The 24,808-nt window shown below is 41.5% G+C and overlaps 1 protein-coding gene across 2 annotated transcripts in view; it reads left to right on the top strand.

Moving 5' to 3' along the window:
• The window catches only part of LOC122554152, a 342,532-nt gene that overhangs the window by 64,714 nt on the left and 253,010 nt on the right, over nucleotides 1-24,808 (top strand). For both annotated transcript variants that reach the window (XM_043698726.1, XM_043698725.1), the window contains exon 3: nucleotides 2,870-2,917. In XM_043698726.1, the coding sequence (XP_043554661.1) occupies nucleotides 2,870-2,917 (48 nt within the window). The remainder of the gene's footprint in view (nucleotides 1-2,869; nucleotides 2,918-24,808) is intronic.

Raw genomic sequence — 24,808 nt, 5'->3', positions numbered from 1 at the left:
CTGACTAAAATTGGCAGATTTTCTTTCCATCATGTTTCTTGAATGAGGTGGGTTTTACAACAATCTAGAGATAGGAGTCATGTTACCATTAGACATAACTGGCTTCACTTTTCAGATTGATTTGTTGAATTTAAGTTACACTAGCTGTTTTGGTGGGATGTGAAAATGTCTCCGTAGACCTCTCCCTCTGACCAACAGAGAGGTCACCCTGTTGGGAGTTTTCTATGGGCCTGCGAATAGTTCCAGAGATTTGGAGGATAGGATTGCAAAGGTGATCCTCGATAGAAGTGAGAGTGACAGGGTAGTTGTTATGGGGGGCTTTGACTTTCCAAATATTGATTGGGAATACTATAGTACAAGCACTTTAGATCGGTCAGTTTTTGTCCAGTGTGTGCAGGAGGGTTTCCTGACACAGTATGTAGACAGGCCAACAAGGGTCGAGGCAATATTGGATTTGGTACTGGCTAATGAACTCAGCCAGTTAGATTTGGAAGTGAGCACTTTGGTGATAGTGACCACAATTCAGTTTACTTTAGAGATGGAAAGGGAAGGTATATAGCTGGGGAATTGGCAAATACAATGCGATTAGGCAAGATTTAGGATGCAGAGGATGGGGAAGGAAACTGCAGGGGATAGGAACAGTTCAGATGTGGAGCTTATTCAAGCACCAGCTACTGTGTTTCCTTGAAAAGTATGTACCAGTCAGGCAGTTGTCGAGCGTGGGAGACATGGTTGACTAAGGAGGTTAAATCGCTTATCAAGGTGAAGAAGAAGGGTTATGTTAGGATGAGATGTAAAGGCTCAGTCAGGGTGCTTGAGAGTTACAAGCTAGCTAGTAATGACCTAAAGGAAGAGTTAGGAAGAGCCAGGAGGGGACATGAGAAGTCGTTGGTGGATAGGATCAAGAAAACCACTAAGGCTTTCTAAAGTATATCAGGAATAAAAGAATGACTAGAGTAAAATTAGGCCCAATCAAGGATAGTAGAGGGAAGTTATGCACGGAGTCAGCAGAGATAAGGAAGTGCTAAATGAATAGTTTTTGTTATTATTCACTAGAAAAAGACACTGTGGTCGAGGTGAATACTGAGGTAAAGGCTACTAGACTAGATAGGATTAAAATTCACAAGGAGGAAGTGTTGATAGAGTTGTTAAGAAGGTATACGTTGTGTTAGATTTTATTAGTAGAGAGATTGAGTTTTGGAGCCATGAGGTCATGCTGCATCTGTACAAAACTCTTGTAGTATTGCGTACAGTACTGGTCACTGCATTATGGAAAGGATGTGGAAGCTTTGGAAAGGGTTCGGAGAAGATTTACTAGGAGGTTGCCTGGTATGGAGGGAAGGTCTTATGAGGAAAGTCTGAGGGTCTTGAGGCTGTTTTCATTGGAGAGAAGAAGGTTGAGAGGTGACTTAATTGAGACATTTAAGATAATCAGAGGGTTAGATAGGGTAGACAGTGAGAGGCTTTTTCCTCCGATGGTGATGACTAGCACGAGGGGGCATAGCTTTAAATTGAGGAGTGATAGATATAGGACAGATGTCTGAGGTAGTGTCTTTACTCAGCGAGTAGTAGGGGCATGGAACGCACTGCCTGCAACAATAATAGATTTGCCAACTTTAAGGGCATTTAAATGGTAATTGGATAGGTATATGGACAGGAATGGAATAGTATAGGTTAGATGGGCTTCAGATTGGTTCCACAGCTTGGTGCAACATCAAGGGCTGAAGGGCCTGTACTGCACTGTAATGGATTAGTGGTGCTGGAAGAGCACAGCAATTCAGGCAGCATCCGAGGACAGGCAAAATCGAAAGCTAGGATGAGGTGGGGGAAGGGGAAATGAGGAAACTGTTGAAGTCCACATTGGTGCCCTGGGGTTGAAGTGTTCCGAGGCGGAAGATGAGGCGTTCTTCCTCCAGGCGTCTGGTGGTGAGGGAGCGGGGGTGGAGGAGGCCCAGCACCTCCATATCCTCGGCAGAGTGGGAGGGGGAGTTGAAATGTTGAGCCACTGGGCGATTTGGTTGATTGATGCGGGTGTCTCTGAGATGCTCCCTAAAGCGCTCTGCTAGAAGGCGCCCAATGTAGAGGACCTATCACCTTCATCTCCTTCCCCACTGACCTATTGTACTCTATGCTACTCTCTCCCCACCCCCACCCTCCTCTAGCTTATCTCTCCATGCTTCAGGCTCTCTGCCTTTATTCCTGATGAAGGGCTTTTGCCCGAAACGTCGATTTTGCCTGTCCTCGGATGCTGCCTGAATTGCTGTGCTCTTCCAGCACCACTAATCCAGAATCTGGTTTCCAGCATCTGCAGTCATTGTTTTTACCTGCACTGTAATGTTCTATGTTCTAATATAAATCCAGTGTCATTTACCGCTTTGCCACTGTCTTCCCCCACTTTGATAGATTTTTATTGGACAAAGTTATAAATAAAAGGTAGGTAAGTACAGTTGAGATGCAAATGAGCCATGATTGAGTGGTGCAATTGGTTTGATGAAGAGAATAATTTGCCTCTGTAACCAAGTAGAGGAGATTGAAGCTGCAATCTATCTAATATGGTCACTGCTTTAAGCAGGGGATGAACAAAATGGGTACAATTGCAAGTTTCTCTGATGTTAAATATATCAATAGAATTAAAGAAAGCTTGGAAAACTGCTGAACATATCTAAATTTGCACTAAATTGAAAGAAAAATAAACTTGTCAGAATTGAAATCCTCAAGCAAAAATACCACTACTGTTCAAGTTGATTAAATCTGATTTTCTGACTGTTGTTCCAATCATCACAATGTTGATTAATATTATCACAACTGCTCACAGATTTCCTTTTCCATTCTCCCATGAACAGATCTAACTGAGTTTTGTTTTCCACAGGGCCCCAGGAATGAAGACAGGCTGAGTTGTAAAGTATGCACAGCTGAGGTAAGATTTTACTTGCCGGAAATTGTGGGGCTGAGGGAGGTGAGTGTGGGGTATTATATACAGATACATACATTTCTCTTTCATATAAAGGTTTCTTTTTAGTTAAAAACAAACAACTGAATTAAAAGTTGCATAAAAAAATAAATATCACCAATGATACTTAGAAATCTGAGCTCAAAAGTGTCTAAATCTCATTATCCTATGGGACCACTTGCAGTTAAAGTGATGTAATGGGCTTTTGAGTCATATCAGCATTTGTGAAATGTGAGTGCTGTCCGCCATTGCATTAAAATTGACATTGTGTCTAACATTTAAATAATGTGCACTCCAGTGTGAGCTTTACTGTGCCATATCTACATATGAATACATCTAAGTGCTGCCGTGATTTCTTTTCAACAATATGAGATACGTACTGTTTAGCTGCAGTAAAACATCAATATCCCTCATTATCTGCAGTCAGTATAATGAGTGATCGAGTCTCTAAAATTTCATTAAATATAATGTTGAAATTTTAATTGCCTTTAAAATGCAGCACTTTTTTGTGATCTAAGGATGGGTCTCAAACATGTGAACTCACAAATGCCTTGATGAGCCAGTTAACCTATTAGTTTAAAATGGCCTTGAAGCATAAATTTTGGAAAGTAGCTGGTTTAAAATTAGTCTGTAAATTTAACACAGTGTTATACTAGTCACAAAATTGACCCAGTTGTCATGCCACAATGAGATAGCTTGTACAGGAACAGGAGCTATATACATGTGTGTGTATGTATATATAATAATAATAAAATATTGATGATAATAATTAACATTCAAGGTTACTTTCAATGGAACTTGGTTACAGAAGTGATTAGGTCTGTTTTAGTTTGTTTGGCTTCACCCCATACGTATTGTTTAAGTTTAATTGGCAGGTTCCAAAACCAGAAATGTGGATTCCACTTATTGCTATCTTGTTACTTGTTCCTGTTCTTTTCAATCAATTACAATTCACTTGATCAAATGAACTCAGTTTTGATCATCACTTCTTATCTCGTGTCCCTTTATAGAATGAATCCTATATTCACCCCACTGAATTTTGTACCTTACCATACATTATGGTGATGTGTACAACACCTGTCCCAAGACATCCCTACAAGAGTTCCTCAGGGTACTGTCCTCAGCCCAACCATCTTCAGCTACTTCATCAATGACCTTTCCTCTATTGTGAGGTTAGAAATGCTGATGACTGCACAATGTTCAGCAGTGTTTGCGACTCCTCAGACACTGGAGGGTTCCTTTTCTGTATGGAGCATGACCTGGACAATATCCAGTGGCAAGTGACATTTACGCCACACAACTGTCAGGCAATATCCATCTCAAACAAGAGATTTCCTCTTGACATTCGATAGCATTTTGATTGTTGAATCCCCCCACTTTCAACATCCCAGGGGCTACTATTGACCAAAAACTGAACTCAAACAGTCGCGTAAGTATTGTAGCTTGAAGACTGTGAATTTTACACTGAATGAATCATCTCCTGACTTCCCACAGCCTTTCAACCATCTACAAGACGCAAATACAAAGCTTGTATACAGTGTGCAGTTTTGGTCTTTTTGAGGAAAAATATTAAAGAGATTTGCCAGATAGATATGTCGGAATGAGTGGGCTGTTTTATGAGATAAGAATGGACAAGGTTAAGCTTATTTCTGCTAGAGTTTAGATGTGTGAGAAGTGACTTGATTGAAATGTGTAAGGTCCTGAATGGTGGACATGTTTTCTCTTGTGGGTCCAGTCCAGAGCTAGTGGGCTCTGTTTTAAAGTTGTGGCCATCCTTTCAGGGCAGAAGTAAGGAAAAGTAATAAGGTGAGGGTTATGTGACTTTGGAGCTCTCTGCTTCAGAAGGCAATGGAATCACTGAATATTCTTAAGGCAGGTAATTGATTCTTGTTGGGAAGAGAATTGAAGGTTATTGGGAGTAGATGGGAATATGGAATTTGAAACACAAACAGATCAATCATGATCTTATTGAATGTGGAGCAAGTCATGTGTCAGCGTCTATTACTATTTTGCATGCTTGTATGTAAATATGTTTGTGTGACATGGAATACACTTCACTTGCAGTTCCAGCAGCACTCTCGAAGCTCACCATCACCCAAGCCAAAGCAGCTTGCTTTATTGGCACCCCTTTCACCACCTTAAGCATTCCTTCCATCCACTATCAGTCACAGCAGGGTGTACTATCTACAAGTTGCACCACAGCAACTTCCCAAACATACAACCTTGACCATCTAGAAGGACAAGGACAGCAGGTACATAGGAACACCACCACCTCCAAGTTCCACTCAAAGCCACTCACCATCCTGACTGGGCAGTATATTGCTATTCCTTCACTGCTGCTAGATCAAATTCCAACTCCCTTCCTAACAGCACTGTTGGTGTACCCACCCCACCTGGACTGCAACAATGCAAGAAGGTTGCTCACCATTGACTTCTCAAGGATCATTAGACATGGGCAGCCAATGTTGTTCTCACCAGCAACATCCACATCCTGTGAGTAAATAATGGGAAAAGAAAGCACGGTGGGGTCAAGTGGTAGGAACTTAGTTGGCAGTTGGCAACAATGTCAACAATGCGAGATTTGATTCTATTCCAGCTGATGTAGATTTGGGACCTGCCTCTTCACACTGCATTGAGAGTGGTAGGCAATGTTAAGTCACCATTGACAAAAATAACCAAGGGTCAGGATCAAGTCTCAGCAGATAATGAACCTACTTTCAGATGGAACACACATATCACATGCACGATGTGACACTGACCGTGAGGTTTAGAATTATAAGGGTAACATTCTCAATTGTCCCTCCATGGGCAGCCTAATTGGAAACTGAACCTTGATACAGTAACAGTCTGAAAGATAACTTATTGATTTGATGTTTCTTTTATTACTGTGTTACGTCTCAGGTATTTCTCTGAGGAGTACTGTTTCTTATTGGAATGCACCCCAGTTTGTTGTCATTTCCTCATCAGTCACTTTGGAGGCTGTCAATCTGAAAACAATTATCACAGGAAATCCATGAGACATCTATCATCTATTACAGAACTAAGACAAGTGACTGTGAACATCAGCGACTTTACAAGCAGCTAGTTAAAGAATTAATAATTTATTTCAACTATCTACCAATTCTCAAATTATCCATCTTGAAGAACAATTTTCTCATGTATTGCTTAAAATACGTCTTATGAAAGAGGCTGCTTCTCTCTCTCTCTCTCTCTCTTTTTCTCTCTCTGCCCTCTCTCTCACTGGTCCATCATGGACAGAGATAATGGTTGTCTCCCCAAACCTGTGCACAAACATGATTGCCAAATAAACAATGATATCTGGAACCATGCAGGGGAACAGTATCAATTGAAAAAGGGGATTGAAGATTAAATGAGTCCTTTGATTTTTTTTTCTGTGGATGGAGTTAAGGAATATGAGAGAGAATTCCTCAATATAGGAATTCCCAGATTTTGGGGAAGACAATCATTTGCAATAGAGTAATCACAGCTGGGGGCTAATTTTGAGTGTGTGGTGGTGGTGGGGGGGGGGGGGGAGGGGGAGAGAACAAATCACTGATTTCTACTGCAGAGAAAAGTCAAAATAAATTGTAAGTTCTACATGGCTTGTGTTTGATAAATCTTTGTCTAGACTATAGTTTACTCTTATGGCTTTAGTTCTGATGATAGTGAAGGGAGGTCATCTGAAGTGCCAAAATCAAACAGCAACAGCAAGATATAGACCTACCAGACACAGATAGCTGAAAAAAAATGTAACAGGAAATTCAGCAAACAAAGTAAAGTCAGTATACAACATAATAATGGCTTAAACTTATATAATGCAGTTAACATAATATAGGGTCTCAAGGCATTTGATAAGAGAATTGTCAAATAAAGTGTGACACCAAGTCACTTAAGGACACAGCAAGAAAGTTGGCCCAAGGGCTAAGGTTTTAAAGAGCATTTTCAAGGAGGGATGAGGAATAGTGTCGGAAAGTTGATGAAAGGTAATTCTAGAACTTAAGGCCTAGGATGCTGAAGATACGGCAGGCCATGATGGGGCAATTAATAGTGAGGAATTTGAAAATATGGAAGAGAACACTTAATTGGTGCAATGTCGGACATAGTGAGCAATAGACAAATGGGACATGATGTGAGCAAGAGTACTACTCAAACTAGCAGCTAACTAATGTTTATCCCAAAGCTGCACTGCCGTTTTAGAGACTCCCCTCATTGGATGTTACATACAGTTAGATGGGAATATCTTGTACGATTGGATCTCCTAGCTTGTCAACATCATAGGCGTTTATCTGAGGGATCAGCATTCGAGTAAAGGTGTGTCTGCAGTGTGGGTGACCACTGTGGGGAGATGAGGGAAGAACATATGAGGACAGGAGTGAAGACAGACAGCTGAACAGATGCACTTTAGTAGAATCTTGTTCACCACCACCACCACCACCACCACCTAACTTCCAACCCCCCCACCCCCACCCCACCCCCACCCACCTCCAAACCCTGGACATCTGCCCCATCACCTTTATGGCAAAGATTCAAAAAATGTCAAAGGTGTTTCAGACAATTTCTTCTTAAACATGTTTGGTTGATGACATACAGAACGACAGTTTGTCCATCTGTGCGTTAATGTACTAAATGTCTTTGGGTTCAAGATCTGACACCATTCTAATCCTCAGCAGATACTGAAACAATGCTGCAATGAATGCTGTGTAAATAGTCTGGGGATCGAGGCAAACTGGGATATAGTAGTATTCTTTATCAGTTTCCTTCCCAAGAGACACATTATTGGAAAACAAACTCTCACACCTTGTAAAACTAAGTGCCTGATGTTCTGATACTACATGAAACCTGCGAAAATACAATTTACAATAAGATTTAGACATTTCAGTTAGCTTTTTAGCTGAACTCTCCACAACACAGATTGTTCTTCAGAAGCACATTTCTTTTTCCTGACTTGTAATTGGGAAAAGAAAATACCCAAAAAATTTCAGACTGGATGAGTTACTTTCTGACAGGTCCGGAGGGAGGGAGTTGGGGGACTGGGGAGCTGTCTGAAATGTATTATTTTCAAAACTCACTGCGTGAAATTTCACTGCAACCACAGAACTGAGACAGAGCAAAACTTTCACCACTTTGCCAATTTATGTAGCCAGAGATTTTCTGAGTGATTATAGTTTGCAATGCTTCAGGTATGTCTCAGGAACCTTTGGATTGGCATCTCAGGGTCAAAGCAGAACCAATTCAATTAGATATTCCCCCTTGGATGTGATGGAAGTCTGCTTTCTTGATGCTTCTTGATGCCAGGTCTTTTTAAGGAACTCCTACAATGCCCGTTCAGGATAGCGGCCACCTATGCACATGCTTACGGTGGCATAGCCTTCAAGCAAATCCACCAACTCATCGCCATTAAGGTGAGGACTACTTTGGTCCCAAAACACTTTTTTTGCCATCGTAGAGCCAAGAGTCATCTGAGTCTTGGTAATTTGTGTATCACCTTCCTGCAGTTTCAGAATATGTTCAATGATAGCGCAGAATAGCATCAAGCATGGTCAATGGAATCAACTGCTGTTGTATAGATTTGTAGAATTGTTGTAGCACTGGAGGGGAGTGATTCACCGAGTGTCACTCCTCTGTCTTTTCCCTGTCAGAGCTAATTGAGTCGGTTCTGCTGACCCTGAGATGCCAGTCCAGAGGTTTCTGTGATACACCTGAAGTCAGGTTAAGAGGGCGACAGAGTAAGACGCTCCAAATGGAGCTGCTCTGCTCACCAGTTCCTTTTCCTTTCTTTTTGATTTTGTTCCCTCTTGCTGCAGTTTTCTTGCCCCTCCCTCCGACTTCTTGAAGTACCCTACCTGGAGGGAATGGAGAATGGAGTGCAGGCATAGTGCTGGAAGTGAGTCACGTTCAGAGTCCGGAGCAGGAGCAGATTGAGCCCGACCTGGGTCCAGGAGTGAGTCGCGACCAGAGCCTGGAATGAGAGCAGAGTGAGCCCGTCCCGGGTACCAGAGTGAGTCACAGTCGGAGCCGGGAGCGGGAGCAGAGCGAGCCCGGATTGGAAGCAAAGTGAGCCCGGCCCCGGGTCCCAAAGTGAGTCACAGTCGGAGCTCGGAGTGGGAGCACAGCAAGCCTAGCCTGGGTGCTGGATTGGGAGCAAAGTGAGCCCAGAGCTGGAGCAGAGTGAGCCCAGCCTGGGTCCCAGAGTGAGTCACATTCAGAGCCTGGAGCGGGAGCAGAGTGAGCCCGTCCTGGGTGTCAGAGTGAGCCTGGCCTGGGACCCAGAGTGAGTTAAGTTTGAAGCCTGGAGCAGGAGCAGAGTGAGCCCGGCCTGGGTCCTGGAACGGGAGCAGAGTGAGCCCGGCCTGGGTCCCAGAGAGGGAGTAGAGCGAGCCCAACATGGGTCCTGGAATGAGAGCAGAGTCAGCCTGGCCTGTGACCTTGAGCAGGAACAGTGCAAGTTTGGCCGGGGTCCTGGAGTGGGAGCAGAGCAACCCTGGCAGGGGCAACAAGTCCTGGACAGAGGCCAACGCATGGAAGCAATGTGATCTTGTGTTCTGAAGCTCAGTAAGCATGCATTCTGTGGAAAAGGACTATAACTTGAATACTTTAAAGATACTTTTTATTCTTATTCTGGGCTTTTTAAACTCTGCATTCCTATTGTCTATTTTCACTATTTCAATTCTGTAACCACACTTTAAGTACCTGTACCCCCCGTACCCTGTACCCAAGATGGCGCCGAGGGGCGACCTTACAAAGTTTTCACTGCACTCATTCGTGACAATAAAGGCTATTCTATTCTATAACTCTGCAAAATTCTCTTTTCAGATAATTATCCAATTCCCTTTTGGAAACCTCAATTGAATTTGTCTCTATTACACTCTCAGGTGTATTCCACATCCTAATCACATGAAAAAGATTTTCCTCATATCACCATTGTTGCTTTTGCCAATTACCATAAACTGGAGCCGTCTGGTTTTTGATCCTTGCACCAATGGGGACAGTTCCTCTGTGACTGCTCTATCCAGATCCCTTACCCAGACCTTGGTGCATGTGGTGCAGTTTCAAAAAGTGTCGATGGTATGAAATTTGAAAGCATAACAAACTGCGATAAGGATAGGGTAGCACTTCCAAAGGACATTGACAGGTTGGTGGATTGAACACCTGAATCAAATCTCCTCTCGAACCTCTCCAAGGGGGGGCCACAATCTGTCTACCCGACTGAAGTTACTCATCATGGAACCTGGAGCCATTTTCATGAGCCTTTAGTGCACCCTCCTATAGAACATAGAACCTAGAACATTACAGCGCAGTACAGGGCCTTCCGCCCTCGATGTTGCACTGACCTTTGGAACCAATCTGAAGCCCATCTAACCTACACTGTTCAATTCTCATCCATATGCCTATCTAATGACCATTTAAATGCCCTTAAAGCTGGAGAGTTTGAGGGGACATAGATTTAAATTGAGGAGTGATAGATTTAGGACAGATATTATGGGGGGTTTCTTCACTCAGAGCGTAGTAGGGGCATGGAACAGCCTGCCCGCAACTGTAGTAGACTCACCGATGTTAAGGGCATTTAAATGGGCATTGGACATACATATGGATAATAACGGAATGGTATAGGTTAGATGGGCATCAGATTATTTTCACAGGTCAGGGCAACATTGAGGGCTGAAGGGTCTGTAGTGTGCTATAATGTTCTATGTTTTATATATATATATATATATGTCTACTACTGTTGCAAATGAATTTACATCCTTCCTAAAGTGCTGTACACCCAAAACACACTGCAAAACTCTAGTTGAGGCCAAACCAATGTTTTTGTAGGTTTACCATAACTTTAGTGCTGTATGTCCCTATTGATAAAGCTTTATTGAACACTCTCTTAACCTGTCCTGTAAGTTATGCACATAAATCCTACTCACTCTGCTCCTATACCGAGTTTAGAATTATACCCTTTATTTTACATTGATGCTGCATTCTTCTTACCAAAATGAAAACAAAATTTCACACTTCTCTGCTTAAAATTCTCTGATAAATTTTTGATCTTGCAAGAAATAGGGCTATGAGAAGAGTGGAGTTGAAATGCCCATCAGCCATGATTAAATGGAGGAGTGGACTCGATGGGCCGGATGGCCTTACTTCCACTCCTATGTCATATGGTCTCAAATTACATCTGCCACCTGTCTGCCCAATCCACCTACCTTATCCATATTGGAGGTTATAATGCTTTCAAATTTTGTTTTATCAACAATTTCATGTGAAAGAAGTGAAACTATCACTGTATTCCAACAGATGAAAGGCTTAACAGACACTCAATTTTTCAATGTATAATTTCAGTTACATCACACTGCAAATTTTTGCTATAAATTCTGTGTTACGAACGAGCCCTCCACAATCACCTGATGAAGGAGCGTCGCTCCGAAAGCTAGTGTGCTTCCAATTAAACCTTTTGGACTATAACCTGGTGTTGTGTGATTTTTAACTTTGAATATACTCAGTGACCCAGTCTCACTGGCCCTCTGTCAGAATGTGAAGTTGTGGCCACAATTAGATCAACCACGATCTTATTGAAAGGCAAAACAGGCTCAAGGGGCCGAATAGCCTACCCCTACTCCTAATTCATATATTTGTGGTCCAATGACGTTACAATAATGCTACCATTTCCCCTATCATATGGCCATTCAAAAGTACTAAAATCAGCCATTCCCTGACTTGGCAACTCACAGGTAAACTCTATCACTTTTCTCTCAGCTTTTCAGTCAAGTCAGGTGTGACACTGGTGTAAATGAGGGATCTTTGATTATCATTCATGTTAAATGAGTTAACAGACTTTTGAATAGACCTCTCAAATGATCTCTCTCTCTCTGTGCACCTTCTCTGTGGCTGTAACACAATATTCTGCACTCTGTTCTCCTGCCCTGGTACACTTTGGATGCCTGTACAGCATGCAAACCAACACTTTTCTCTGTATCTCAGTACATGTGACAACAATAGATTAGTCAATCTTTTATGGGATACAGATTTTTCACTCTTTATCTTGTCATTGCTGAAATATGCCACTTCGTAAGACTTCAACCAATGCCAATTCAATAAAAATATATTGTATATTTAAGAACAGCTGTGTCTGGTTTATACCCTGAATTCCAGTCCCCTAGCTAAGTACTATCCCTAGTTCATAACAAAAATCTCAATGTTTCAAGCCACAGGAACACCCAGTCCACATTCCTTCATTTAACCAAACTGTAAATTAATTACAATGGCAAAATTAGCTATGACATTTAAGATAGCTATAATTTAGTTTTCATTATTTAAAATGCAAAACAAGGGCTAACTCAATGGCTCATGCAGACCAGAATAGTCCCAGCCTCAGGACCTTGTCTCTGCTGAGCAGACTGATCTTAGCATTGCAACAATTTTCTTTGTTCTCTGAATTAGATTAGATTCCCTACAGTGTGGAAACAGGCCCTTCGGCCCAACCAGTCCACACTGACCCTCTGAAGAGTAACCCACCCAGACCTATTTCCCTCTGACTAATGCATCTAACGCTATGGGCAATTTGCCATGGCCAATTCACCTGACCTGCACATCTTTGGATTGTGGGAGGAAACCCACGCAGACACGGGAAGAACGTGCAAATTCCACACAGTCGCCTGAGGCTGAAATTGAACCTGGGACTTGGAATGGTGGTACTAGCCCAAAAGCGTTATATTGGGAATTCATGGTGATTAATCCAGGAAGCAATGTTGTTATATATCCAATTCAAGATGGCGTGTGGCTTGAAGGGAATTTGATGGTGTCCCCAAGACACTGCTCCACATGTCCTGTGTTCACTTCACTGAAGTTGATTAGAGTTGGAAGGGAGGAAAAACAAGTTAGAGAGTGTAAAACTGCCCTCGGCAAATAGCAAAGCGATACAAAAACAGAAATTGCTGCAGCAGCTCAGCAGGTCTGACTGCACTGTAGAAAGAAAACATATCAATCCAGTTCAGAATAAAGAAGGGTCACAGGACTCGAAACATTAACTTTGTTTTTTTACTCCACAGACACTGCCAGTCCTGCTGAGTTTCTCCAGCAATTTCTGTTTTTGTTTCAGATTTCCAGCATCTGTCATTCTTTGTTTTATATTAGCAGAATGGCAGTCTGATTCACACCCTGCCTAATGTTTATTGTCTTGCCAATTCTCTATCATCGACATTGTCTGCTTTCTTACACTAATTGGTGCTCTTACACCAGTGCGTGCCTGTGGACATTGACTGAGGAGGCACTTAGCTTGATTCTTTACCAGTCATGGTTGAATAGCACAGCAACTCTCAAAATCACATGAGTGAGGTACAAGATGGGGAGTCTGCTACCAGCGGAATCGTACCCCAGCAAGCCATCCGTGTCCTCAGGAGAGGAAAATAAAAACAGTTCAACAAGACAGGAACAAAAATGAATTTTTTGGGGCTACTGTCACTGAAAGAGCAAAACGATGTAAACATTAAACTGATGCTGCATTGAGAACATTAGACTATGAAGGACAAAAGGAACAAAATTTATTAATTAACCTTGTGAATACATTGTAAATACTGTTCTGCGTGCATGCACAATCAAACTCTGTACAGATTTTATTTTGTGAGTTTGTTTTGTATCCTTTTGCTTTTCATATTAAACACCAAACATATTGCGGATTAATGCCAACCCATAATGCATGTGCCGTAATTGACTAAAAGGGCAAAGTTCTTTTTTCCATAAAATCAATTTCCATAATATTAGTTACGTTAATTGTCAACACAGATGGATAACTAAAAATATATTTGCTCAAAAACAATGTCATTAGTCGACAAAACCAAGCTTTTATTAATTAGAGTTTCACTTAGACTGTTATCAGATGTATTCTGCATTTTAAAAGAGAAAGATCCTTTGTGGTTAGAGGCATACAGCACTCCAGTGAATACAGCCTCCATTTAATGCTCTTGCCATTTAATTCTGGTGGTATTTTGGGAACCTCTTACTGCGAGGTCACAAATGCAGGGCATAATGTACAAGTTATACTAATTTGTTAGGGCAATGAATACATTAATTTCATTAGCAAATGGCCTTAAAGCAATAATTACCAGTGTGGGTGTGTCAGAAGAGATCATGTTAAATTGTGGCTGTTAATTATTAAGATTTTGTTTGGAGATACGCAGCTTTGACATCCTACCTGAATGTCAGCGTTCAAACTCTGTTATATGCTTATTTTTAAACCCAGCTCCATTATATCTCCTTTTTACACCACAATCTGGCATCTCTGTGGATCAAATGAGGATGATCAATGTCAAGAATTTAAAGGGAAAACAAAATCAAGTTTCTCAACAGATCTATGTTTTTCAGGGGAAATTAATTCTTCACTTGTCTGGGGTCAACTGTCATTTGCCTTTGTTTCCATGTGATTCTTGGCCCAGATGAAAACAAATGAGATTGTGTAAACAGACTATACCTGTGAGTACTTGTAATTCCTGACCATGATTGGGTCTTGAAAGGGATATATTCACATCTATCCACAGAAAAAAAACAATCCACACGTCAGCTACTTCTTGTGCAAATTGCTGCCAGAACTTTCTCTTGATCTAGTGGCAAACACTTGAACAAAAAAGTTTCCAATTCATCTGGTCTGTCCCACACAACTGCAAATCTCTGTGCATCAGAACTAACCACCCCACTTTGAATTTGTTTTGTTATTAATTCATGGGATGTGGGTGTCACTGGCCATGTCAGCATTTACTGTTGTGGGTCTGGAGTCACGTGTAGGCCTGAGCTGGTAAGGATGGCAGTTTCCTTCCCTAAAGGACATAATTGAGCCAAATGGGTTTTTACAACAATCGACAATGGGTTCATGGTCATCATTAGACTCTTAATTCCAGATTTTCATTTAATTCAAATTCTACCATCTGCCATGGTGGGATTCAACCCAGGTCCCCAGAACATTAGCTGGTTCTCTAGAATAACAATCCAGTGATAATACCACTAGGCCATCGCCTCCTCCATTTGGTTATCCATTTGGTTATCCATAGATATCCATTTGGTTTTAATGATCTTTGCAAGCTAAGGTTTAAGTGGTTCTTGTAGGGATCAGACTTCCACACAGCAGTGTATAAACCAGCTTCAAATTGTTATTATGGTCCTAAGTAGTCATGGAGTGAAGCTTCCTAATGAAAAACTCAGAATCTTGGCAATGCTGTTAATAATAGACAAAAGCTACAGAGCAGTCCTTATTTAGATACCAAAGTAAAGGTTCTAGACATAGAATTCAAACTCTTGCAAGTTTGCAAAGACTGAAATGAACTTGCATGCACATATAATTGCAAGTGATACTTATGTTAAATAATTATGTGACATTTGTAACTTAGGGCACAGTTCCTCTATCTAGAGAGCTTTGTAATATTATACATAAGATATCTGCAGTTTATTGATTTAGTTCCTTAGAAACATTCTGAGATGTAAACTACCATATCTTGGAGATTAGCTGTCTTAAGTCCCACTATTTTCACCATAACAATGTTTCTACTTAGATCAAATAAGTGCCTTGAATTATTTTTAGGTTCTTTTTCTTCAGAGACATATTGTTCGCTTTCTCTATTCCGAAAACAAGACCAAAACATTCATGTAATAGATTTGCCATTTCCTTTTTATTGTCTATTGTAGCGTCACTTACAGCATGTCAGTTCCAAAGCCGACTCTTCCAGAAAAAAATGTTCCAAGCACATTCTAGAAATTTATTGCCATTACAATTTGATATATTCTGCTCCTACCAGACTATTTGGAAATTAAAAGCTCTCACTATACGAATTGTTGCTGCTTCCCTGATCTCCATATTTATTTATTCTGCCTGTTGTGCGAACTATATTTTGCACACTATTATTCCTTATTTGGACACTCAGGCCTCAATATTACCAGAAGTTGGCTAAGTGTTAATTTGATAAGTTTCATGCTGGTTTCCCTCCACGAGTCCTCACTGGTTTTATCATGCTATCGTCCCAAGCTCACCTCACTAGTTATGCGCTATAAGGCTGTGGTGCCCTGATTGCTCCCACTCACTGTTTCTCCTAGACGAGAGAAAGGGAGCAATTAGCTGAGATGAAATTTGGGGGGGGGGGGTGCATGGCAGTTGATGGTAATGCAGGTAGGGAAAGTTGGTGAGATGCCCTGAGTGAGTGAGTAGACATCACAGAGGCTCAGCAGGGTTTGTGGAATGGTGGGATTGGTGGTGTTTAAGAGCAAGTGAGAAAAGATGTTGCAGTGAGAGTGCAACAGTGTGAACCATGGTGTGACGTGTGTGCAGTGACAGAGTTTGAGTGAGTGTGAGGTATCAGAGAGAGAAGGTGGTGACACCCTGGTGGAGCGGAGAAAATTATTGACCATTTTCCTACACTACTGACCATCTCTCCAGACAGCTTAAACCTACCAACCTGGGTGCGAAGCTCAGACCAAGTTGGTGGAGTCTGGTATTGTGACCTCCTTTCCCAGTTTTATGGGGAAAGGACATCTCTCTAATGCACCACTCCATCCGCCAAGACTTTCAGTTCACTACCCACAAAGCAGGTTGCCAATTTCCCCTTATCCACCATGTCCAGGAGAGAGCTAATGAACTGTGCAAAGCTCCAGGCTGATGGTGCTTAATGGGGTGCACATAGTCTGTTAAAGATGACACCATCACTAGGGATCCTGGAATATCCCGGCAGTGCCAAGTACGTCTGGCTACAGCAAGTGGAGGAATCTGGCTGGCAAGGGATAAGACAGGCACAATAGGGGCATGGTGCAGAGTTAATGAGGCAAGTTTGGGGCAAGCTTGGGACAGACCAAACTTCATCTTCATCAAGAAGATGAAGGGCTTTTGCCCGAAACATCTATTTTACTGCTCCTCGGATGCTGCCTGAACTGCTGTGCTTTTCCAGCACCTCTAATCCAGAATCTGGTTTCTAGCATCTGCAGTCATTGTTTTTATCTGTTTTCACCTCACTGTTACCATTACCCAAACATTCTTACTAAACTTCCTTCTTTCAATGATTGCAATTACATCATCATTACTTAATCATCATTTTTACTCCTTCTCACCACCTTCCCGCATTTCCCCAGTCCTGTCTTAATATCCTCCAGTTTGAAATGTTGTTCCCAATCATGCTCCAGTTAGTGAGTGTATTGTTCACGGCCTATATCTTTTAAAGTTGAATTAATGTTGGCAATTCATTAATGTTACTTTTCATGCATTTTCCTACACATTCTATTTTGTAGGGGTAACTGACCACACTCTACCCATTTGCCCTGATAATCCATACTTTCAATACTTTCTGACCTATCACACTTTTGATTGCTAACGTACATTACCAGATGTGCAATGTTAATGTTTTTTGTCATCGTTCCTTTATTTTCGACAGATATTTTATCATTACTTCATGTAGCTTTTTCTTTCTGAAGTATGTATGGTTATTTCCTTTAGTACTGTGTTACTCTTACCCTTTCTTATTCTTACTCTAAAATATTATTTTTCCACCCAGATTCTGCTTTCCAAACACAATTTGCCAGTTTAAAGTTCTTTCTCCATTCCTATTAATTTTTCAGGGTTTTATTTATCCATTCTATGAGGATTTTGTCTCAGTCCAGGTGACCCTGATCCAGCAATACTGCTCCTTTCTATTTCTATTCTAATCAACCTGTCCAGAATCAAAGACCCCCCCCACCCTGGTCACAATCTCTTGCGACCCTTTCTGTCGGGCTGAATATACAAAAGCTTAAACACACGTACCAGCAGATTCAAGAACAGCTTGTACCCAGCTGTTATCAGACTTCAGAATGGACCTGAAGAAAGTGAGGTCCACAGATGCTGGAGATCAGATTCAAGAGTGTGGTGCTGGAAAAGCACAGCAGGTCAGGCTGCTTCCGAGGAGAATCGACGTTTCTGGCATAAGCCCTTCTTCAGAATGGACCTCTCAAATATTAAATTTAAAATTTGACTTCGCTGTTTGTGCACACTCTCTAAAGCCGTAACATTGTACTCCCTGCTCTGTTTTTATACTCTGATGCATTTTGCATGGAGTGATCTGCCTGTACTGTACGCAAAACAAAACTTTTCACTGTACCTAGGTACTGGTGACAATAACAAATCAAAGCAAATCAAATCAAAAGATGTTATTACAACACCTCTAGAGCAGGGGAACCTTTGTGCCAGGAATGAAATCCCTCCTTCCCACATAAATCCTTCAGCTACACGTCTATTTTCCTGAGCTGTCCATCTCCAATCCAATGGGAACATAGGACATTCCAGAGATTACTAGCCTTGCTGCCCAGCATTTTAGCTTTGTATTGAGTCCCTGATACTTCCTTCCTTTTGTTCTTAAACTACCAGAGTATCAAAGGAACAGTGAATCTTAACCAGTGAAACTTCTGAATGACACACAATTGTTTTGTGTGCCTCAGTACAGTGTTCCAGTACAATCAGTACATTTATTTCCAAGGATTACTGATTTGGTTTACTGTTTTTCTCTCTGGGATGTTGTCTGCCAAGCTCAGTCATGGTATTCAGTGTCTCATAATGTGTACCCTCCTCCCGACATTCTCCATCCCAAGGTGGGATTTGAACTCATGGCCTCTGGGCATTCAGGGCAACATCATTGAGAAGCCCAGGGGAAGGGGAAGGTGGGTGGTTATGGCTTGCTGAGCTAAGTAGGAGGTAACCGAGGTGGCTGAATGGATGTTCCTCCATTTCATTGTCAGAGAGGTCCGACAGATTCTTGCAGCTGCTTTTGGAGGAGGGGTGCAGAGGGCATGTTGGGATGGAACTGCTGAGTCGTGAAGAAGTCAAGCCAGCGTTATCTTTGTTCTCCATGATGGTCTTGGTGCATTGGGCCTTTTGTACAGGAGAAATTGAGGCTTGGTGTGGTCCACCCTGTTCTGCGTGAGGATGGGTGACTAAATTAATTGTGCACCAAATTCACTCATCTTTGCATTCTTGCTGTTAAGGGGGAATAACTGGTGCTCATATGGCAATGGTGGGAGAGAGAATTGAATTGAATTTATCATCACGTGTGCCGAGGCACAGTGAAAAGCTTTGTCTTGTGAGCAATACAGGCAGGTCACAAAAGCCGGAGTGCGTACTGCAGATGATGAAGATTAGAGTCACATTTAGAGTGGTGCACAGTAAAGCACAGCAGGTCAGGCAATGTCTGAGGAGCAGGAAAACTGATGTTTCAGGCAAAAGCCCTTCATTAGGAAAATGAGGCAGATCACATAGTTCAGTAGCATATATAGTAAGTAATAGGTAAACACTGGCAAAAACAAAAACACAGGTACAGGCGAATGTTAAGAGTTTGTGAGTCCGTTCAGTGTTCTAACAGCAGTAGGGTAGAAACTGTTGCATAACTGGCTGGTGCGTGTGTTCAGGCTTCCGTACCTTCTCCCTGGTAGAGGTTGTAAAAAAGTATTGGCTACGTGGGATGGATCTTTAAGAATGCTGATGGCCTTTCCTTGACAGCGGGTCTGGTAGGTGGATTCTACCAGGTGGAGGTGAGGGAGTCCAGCTGCTGAATTAGAATAGCAAATTGAGGCACAAGGCCTAGACACCTAACTACTTGAAATGCAGATTTAACTCAGCGGGGGGAATGTTTCTTCCAGGAGTGGAATCATGTGGCATGGGTATTTATTTTCCCTGACAATGAGGTATTCGTAACCATCCAGTGTTATTACGTGTGCTAATAGATCATGAATGTGACACAGCATCACAGAGGAATGAAAAAGATAGATCAAGTGTTAGATGTTCAGTATCTCCCATATATCAGAGAGTTGTTAGAAGAGTGACTGCTGCATGATACACTGCATGAGGTTTCGACTATAACTTATTTCCACAATTCTGTTACTGGTTACATGACAGTGAAATATTAGAAAATATGTTTTTTTGATTTAAACCTGCAATAAAACAACTATAGGACAAAAATCTTTGATTTTATGAAGCAAGCAATGGAAAAACGGGTGATACTTATGCAGACTACAGAAATGACCTTTTCAAATACTATTTCATATTCCACAGGGAGATTTTCAGTGTTTTTTTTGCTTAGTTTGATCATTTTCTTTTAATGAGGAAATAAGCAAAAGGATTTTGACAAATGGTAAGCTTCTGAGAGGCTGAATAAAGTAAAAGAAAAGCAAGTTTAGTTCTGAACTCCAGATGGTCATTGGGTCAAACAGTAAACCTGAGCCACAGTAACAAGAAGAATTGAAAGGTGTGGCGCTGGAAAAGCACATCGGGTCAGGCAGCATCCAAGACCTGACCTGCTGGACCTTTCCAGCGCCACGCTTTTGCACTCTGAAGTCCTCACTTTCTCCAAGACACAAGAAGGGACCCATTTCAAGGACAGGGCCTTGTTACCGTAGTGTGCAGGGGCTGTGTGGTAACACTCATCTCAGGCCAATTCTCTACCATCCCCCTGCCCCAAACAACTTGGAGCTTTCCTTGAAATCTTTGACCTGAAACCAATCCAACTAACAGGGGGGTAGGTCCATAGTTGAGGTGGGGACATTTTGACATTGGGGTGTTCAGAACTTGAGTTGGCAATGTCTTGGGTTATCCTTGTGGAGCCCTGAAATGGCTTTGCATTCTTTCTAGCATCAGTTCTGTGGACGGTCAGTGCATTGAGTACAGGAGTTGGGAAGTTATGTTGCGTCTGTACAGGACATTGGTTAGGCCACTTTTGGAATACTGTGTTGAGTGCTGATCTTTCTGTTATAAGAAAGTTGTTGTGAAACTTGAAAGGGTTCAGAAAACATTTACAAGGATATTGCCAAGGTTGTAGGGTTTGAGCTATTGGGAGAGAATGAATAGGCTGGGGCTATTTTCCCTGGATCGTCAGAGGCTGAGGGCTGACCTCATAGAAGTTTATAAAATCTATGATTCTATGATCTGTCATGGCTGGATTCAAACCCAGGATCCTTAGAACATTTGCTGAATTCTGGACTAATAGTCCAGCAATAATACTATTAGGTCACCATGTCCCCTTACATCAAAAAATTCCACAAACTGTTGCTATATTTTTCAGTAATTTTAAAGCTCTGAAAATACATTGGTTTTGCAAATAGAATTAAATTCTGAAGAAAAGAGAAACAGAAGCTAACAACTTACATGCAATGAAGCATCAAAACCAAATTGTGCTATAATGGATCCATTTTATTCCTATGAATCACCTGGAATGTTTTAGCATGTTAAAGGCGCTGTACAAATGCACATTTTTGTTGCCAATACAATTAAAAGTCTGACGCACTACACGACATAACAATCCTCTTGAATACATGGAAAGACAGATTTATTCCATTCTCGTTCATTTGTTTGTTTAAATAGTATTCCAGAAATGTGATTAAGCCATTGATTTAATTTTAATGATAGTTTGTTCTCGCTGGTGTGCTGAAAATGTCAATGGTGTTGTCCGCTTAATTGTTGTTGTGTGCACTGTGAGGCTTTGACCTGTGACCTGTTGGGGATATCAGGGTACATTCGACATGCTTTGATATGCTGGCTTATCGACCATTCAGAAATAAAACAAATATAGAATAACGCCTGATAACAGAAAAAGCATTCTTCCTCTTCAGAGTACAAAAGGCATTGAGCGCTTGAAAAACCCTGATGTGACACATATACATTGCTCTGTGTCTAATGAATAGAGCTTAGTTGCACTAGAATAGTTTACATTGATTGCATTAATGAATGCCTCCAGTAATTAGCTAGAGGGACATACTTCACTGCGGCTTGCTGCTACTTACATGCACCGCAGTAGATTAGAAGAAAAAGAAATATATTAAAGGGTCTGCTGAAATGTAATAGTAACTTGGATTTTGTTATTGATTTTTGTGAGAAGGAAACCGTGTGTATCGGTAATCATTGACCTCAGTGACTGTGATCGCAATAAATTCATATTGTGCCACTGCTCACATAGTTTCCGCATTGATCAGACACTTTAGTCTAGGAATGGTGTTGATCAATGACTTTTCAGCAATATTACATTTTGTTGTCGTATGTATGATAGGATGAATATTTTCAACCCTGCTGCTGTATCCCTTTCCCATTCTGCATCCACTGTGAATGGTAGATTTGACGGCACTCTATTCAGAATATGCGAATGTATGTGGCTCCTATCAGGTCTCCAGCTTTTCAGAGTTATTTGCACATGATCTCAAAGACCTGCCTCTCATTGGTAGGGGCTCCCAGCTTAAATAGGTGCTCATGGGCTGGTGATGGCCGAGTGGTACTGTTAATGCAGAGACTCAGGTAATGTCCTGGAACTCCAGGGTCGAATCCAACCATGGCAGATGGTGGAATTCGAGTTTAAAAAGTCTGGTATTAAGAGACCAATGAAATGATTACCGACTATCAGAAAAACCCCATGTTTACTAATGTACTTTAGGGAAGCAAACAGCCACCCCTGTCTGGCCTACATGTGACTCCAAGCCCACAACAATATGTTTGACTCTTAACTGCCCTCTGAAATGGCCACTCCATGTCACCACTGCCTTCTTTTGAGCAACTAGGGATGGGCTATTAATGCTTGTCTAGTCCACATCTCATGAGTGGAGAGAGATACAGACTTAACGTTTCGAGTCTATTATGACAGTACTTCAGAACAGTTCTGTTTTTCTCTCTCCACAGGTGCTGCCAGGCCTGCTGAGTTTCTTAAGTACATTCAGTTTTTAGTTCAGATTTCCAGCATCCACAGTATTTTGCTTTTATTGGAGGAAGCCAGGTTGATTGACTTGAGCTGTTCTCATCCTTCAATAGCAATATGGCCTCAGCATACTATCTTCATACAAATGTTACCTTGAGTTGAGGTAGCTTCAAGCCCAATGGCAAATGCCAATGACTGCCAATGTAGGATTCCTACACAGTTTTGAATTACCAGGATGAAAAAGTTTGGTACCATTAGCACAAAGATAAAATGTACTCAAATAAACTGTGACAAAATTCCAAAAATTTACCCACATTCAAAGTTGCGTAACTTCAGTAACTTAACTCCATTTTTTTCTCTGAATAACACCAGAGGACCACATCACAGTTATCTTTCGGTGCCAAGAATTTTGATGACTCCTCCCTCACTTTGCTGATGACCTAGAGTGAATTGCTAGGATAATAATTTGCCAGGTCAGATTTCCCCTACTTTTCCAGTGCAGGATATTCCTGGACAATGTCTTACTTTATTTATGATTTGGAGATGCCGGTGTTGGATTGGGATGTACTAAGTTAAAAATCACACAACACCTGGTTATAATCCAACAGGTTTATTCAGAAACACTAGCTTTCGGAGCGCTGCTCCTTCATCAGGTGGTTGTGGAGTATAAGATCGTAAGAAACAGAATTTATTGCAAACGTTTACAATGTGATGTAACTGAAATTATACACTGAAAAAGACCTGGATTGTTTGTTAAGTCTCTCATCTTTTAGAATGACCATGTTGGTTTCAGTTCTTTCATATGTAAATCTCAGAACACTTTTAAAAGAAAATGTAACTTTTAAAAAAAGTTCTGGGATTTACATATGAAAGAACTGAAACCAACATGGTCATTCTAAAAGATGAGAGACTTAACAAACAATCCAGGTCTTTTTCAACATATAGTTTCAGTTATATCATATTGTAAACATTTGCAATAAATTCTGTTTCTTACGATCTTATACTCCACAACCACCTGATGAAGGAGCAGCGCTCCGAAAGCTAGTGCTTCTAATTAAACCGGTTGGACTATAACCTGGTGTTGTGTGATTTTTAACTTAGTACATTTTTTTAGTTAGTGTACCTTACTTTCCTGCCCAACTATATATCATCTGCAAATCTAGCAATCACACAGTCAATTCTTTCAAATCATTTATATGAATTTTTCAAAAGAGAGACTTCAATATTGATCCTTTGCACATTCCACTTGTCACTATCCATTTATGTCCATTTTCTGCTTACAACTGATCTTCTATCTATGTCAATATGTAATGTCTTTACTCGGCGCTCTTACTTTGTATAGTAACCTATGATATGGCTCCTTATCAAATACCTTCTTGGAAATCAAAGTACTATATGTAAGACCATAAGACTATAAAACATATGAACAGAAGGAAGCCATTTGGCACATCAAGCCTCCTCCCACCATTCAAAGAGATCATGACTGATCTGATCATTCTCAACTCCACTTTCCTGCCTTTTCCCCATAACCCTTGATTAATTTCCTGATTAAAAATCTACCTCTCAGCTTTTGAATATTCTGAACAACCCTGCCTCAACAGCCCCCTATGGTACAGGATTCCACAGATGCGTTATCCTTTGAGAAAAGATATTCCTCCTTATCTTTATCTTAAAGGTGCAACACTTATTCTGAGATTATACCCTCTGATGCTGGACCCTCTCAAAAGGAGAAACAACCTTTCCGTATCTAAGCTGTCAAGTCCCCGAAGAATTTTGGATGCTTCAATAACCATCTCATTCGTCTAAGGTCCAATGAGTACAAGCCCAACCATGGAGTGGCATGGTGGCTCAGTGGTTACCCTGTTGCCTCACAGCACCAGGGTCCTGGGTTCGATTCCAACCTCGGGTGACTGTCTGCGTGGAGCTTGCACATTCTGGAATGCCCTGCCAGTAGCAGTGGTGGACTCTCCCTCTTTATGCTGAAAATGTGTTGCTGGAGAAGCGCAGCAGGTCAGGCAGCATCCAGGGAACAGGAGAATCGACGTTTCGGGCATAAGCCCTTCTTCAGGAATGAGGAAAGTTTGTCCAGCAGGCTAAGATAAAAGGTAGGGAGGAGGTTCCAGCAGGCTAAGAGCGGAAATGTGATAGGTGGAAAGAGGTAAAGGTGAGGGTGATAGGTCAGACGGGGGTGGGGGCGGAGAGG

The sequence above is a fragment of the Chiloscyllium plagiosum genome, chromosome 11, assembly GCF_004010195.1.
Source record: "Chiloscyllium plagiosum isolate BGI_BamShark_2017 chromosome 11, ASM401019v2, whole genome shotgun sequence".
NCBI classification, from domain to species: domain Eukaryota; kingdom Metazoa; phylum Chordata; class Chondrichthyes; order Orectolobiformes; family Hemiscylliidae; genus Chiloscyllium; species Chiloscyllium plagiosum.
The sequence above is the reverse complement of the archived record's forward strand: the minus strand, read 5'-3'. Positions and strand labels throughout refer to the sequence as shown.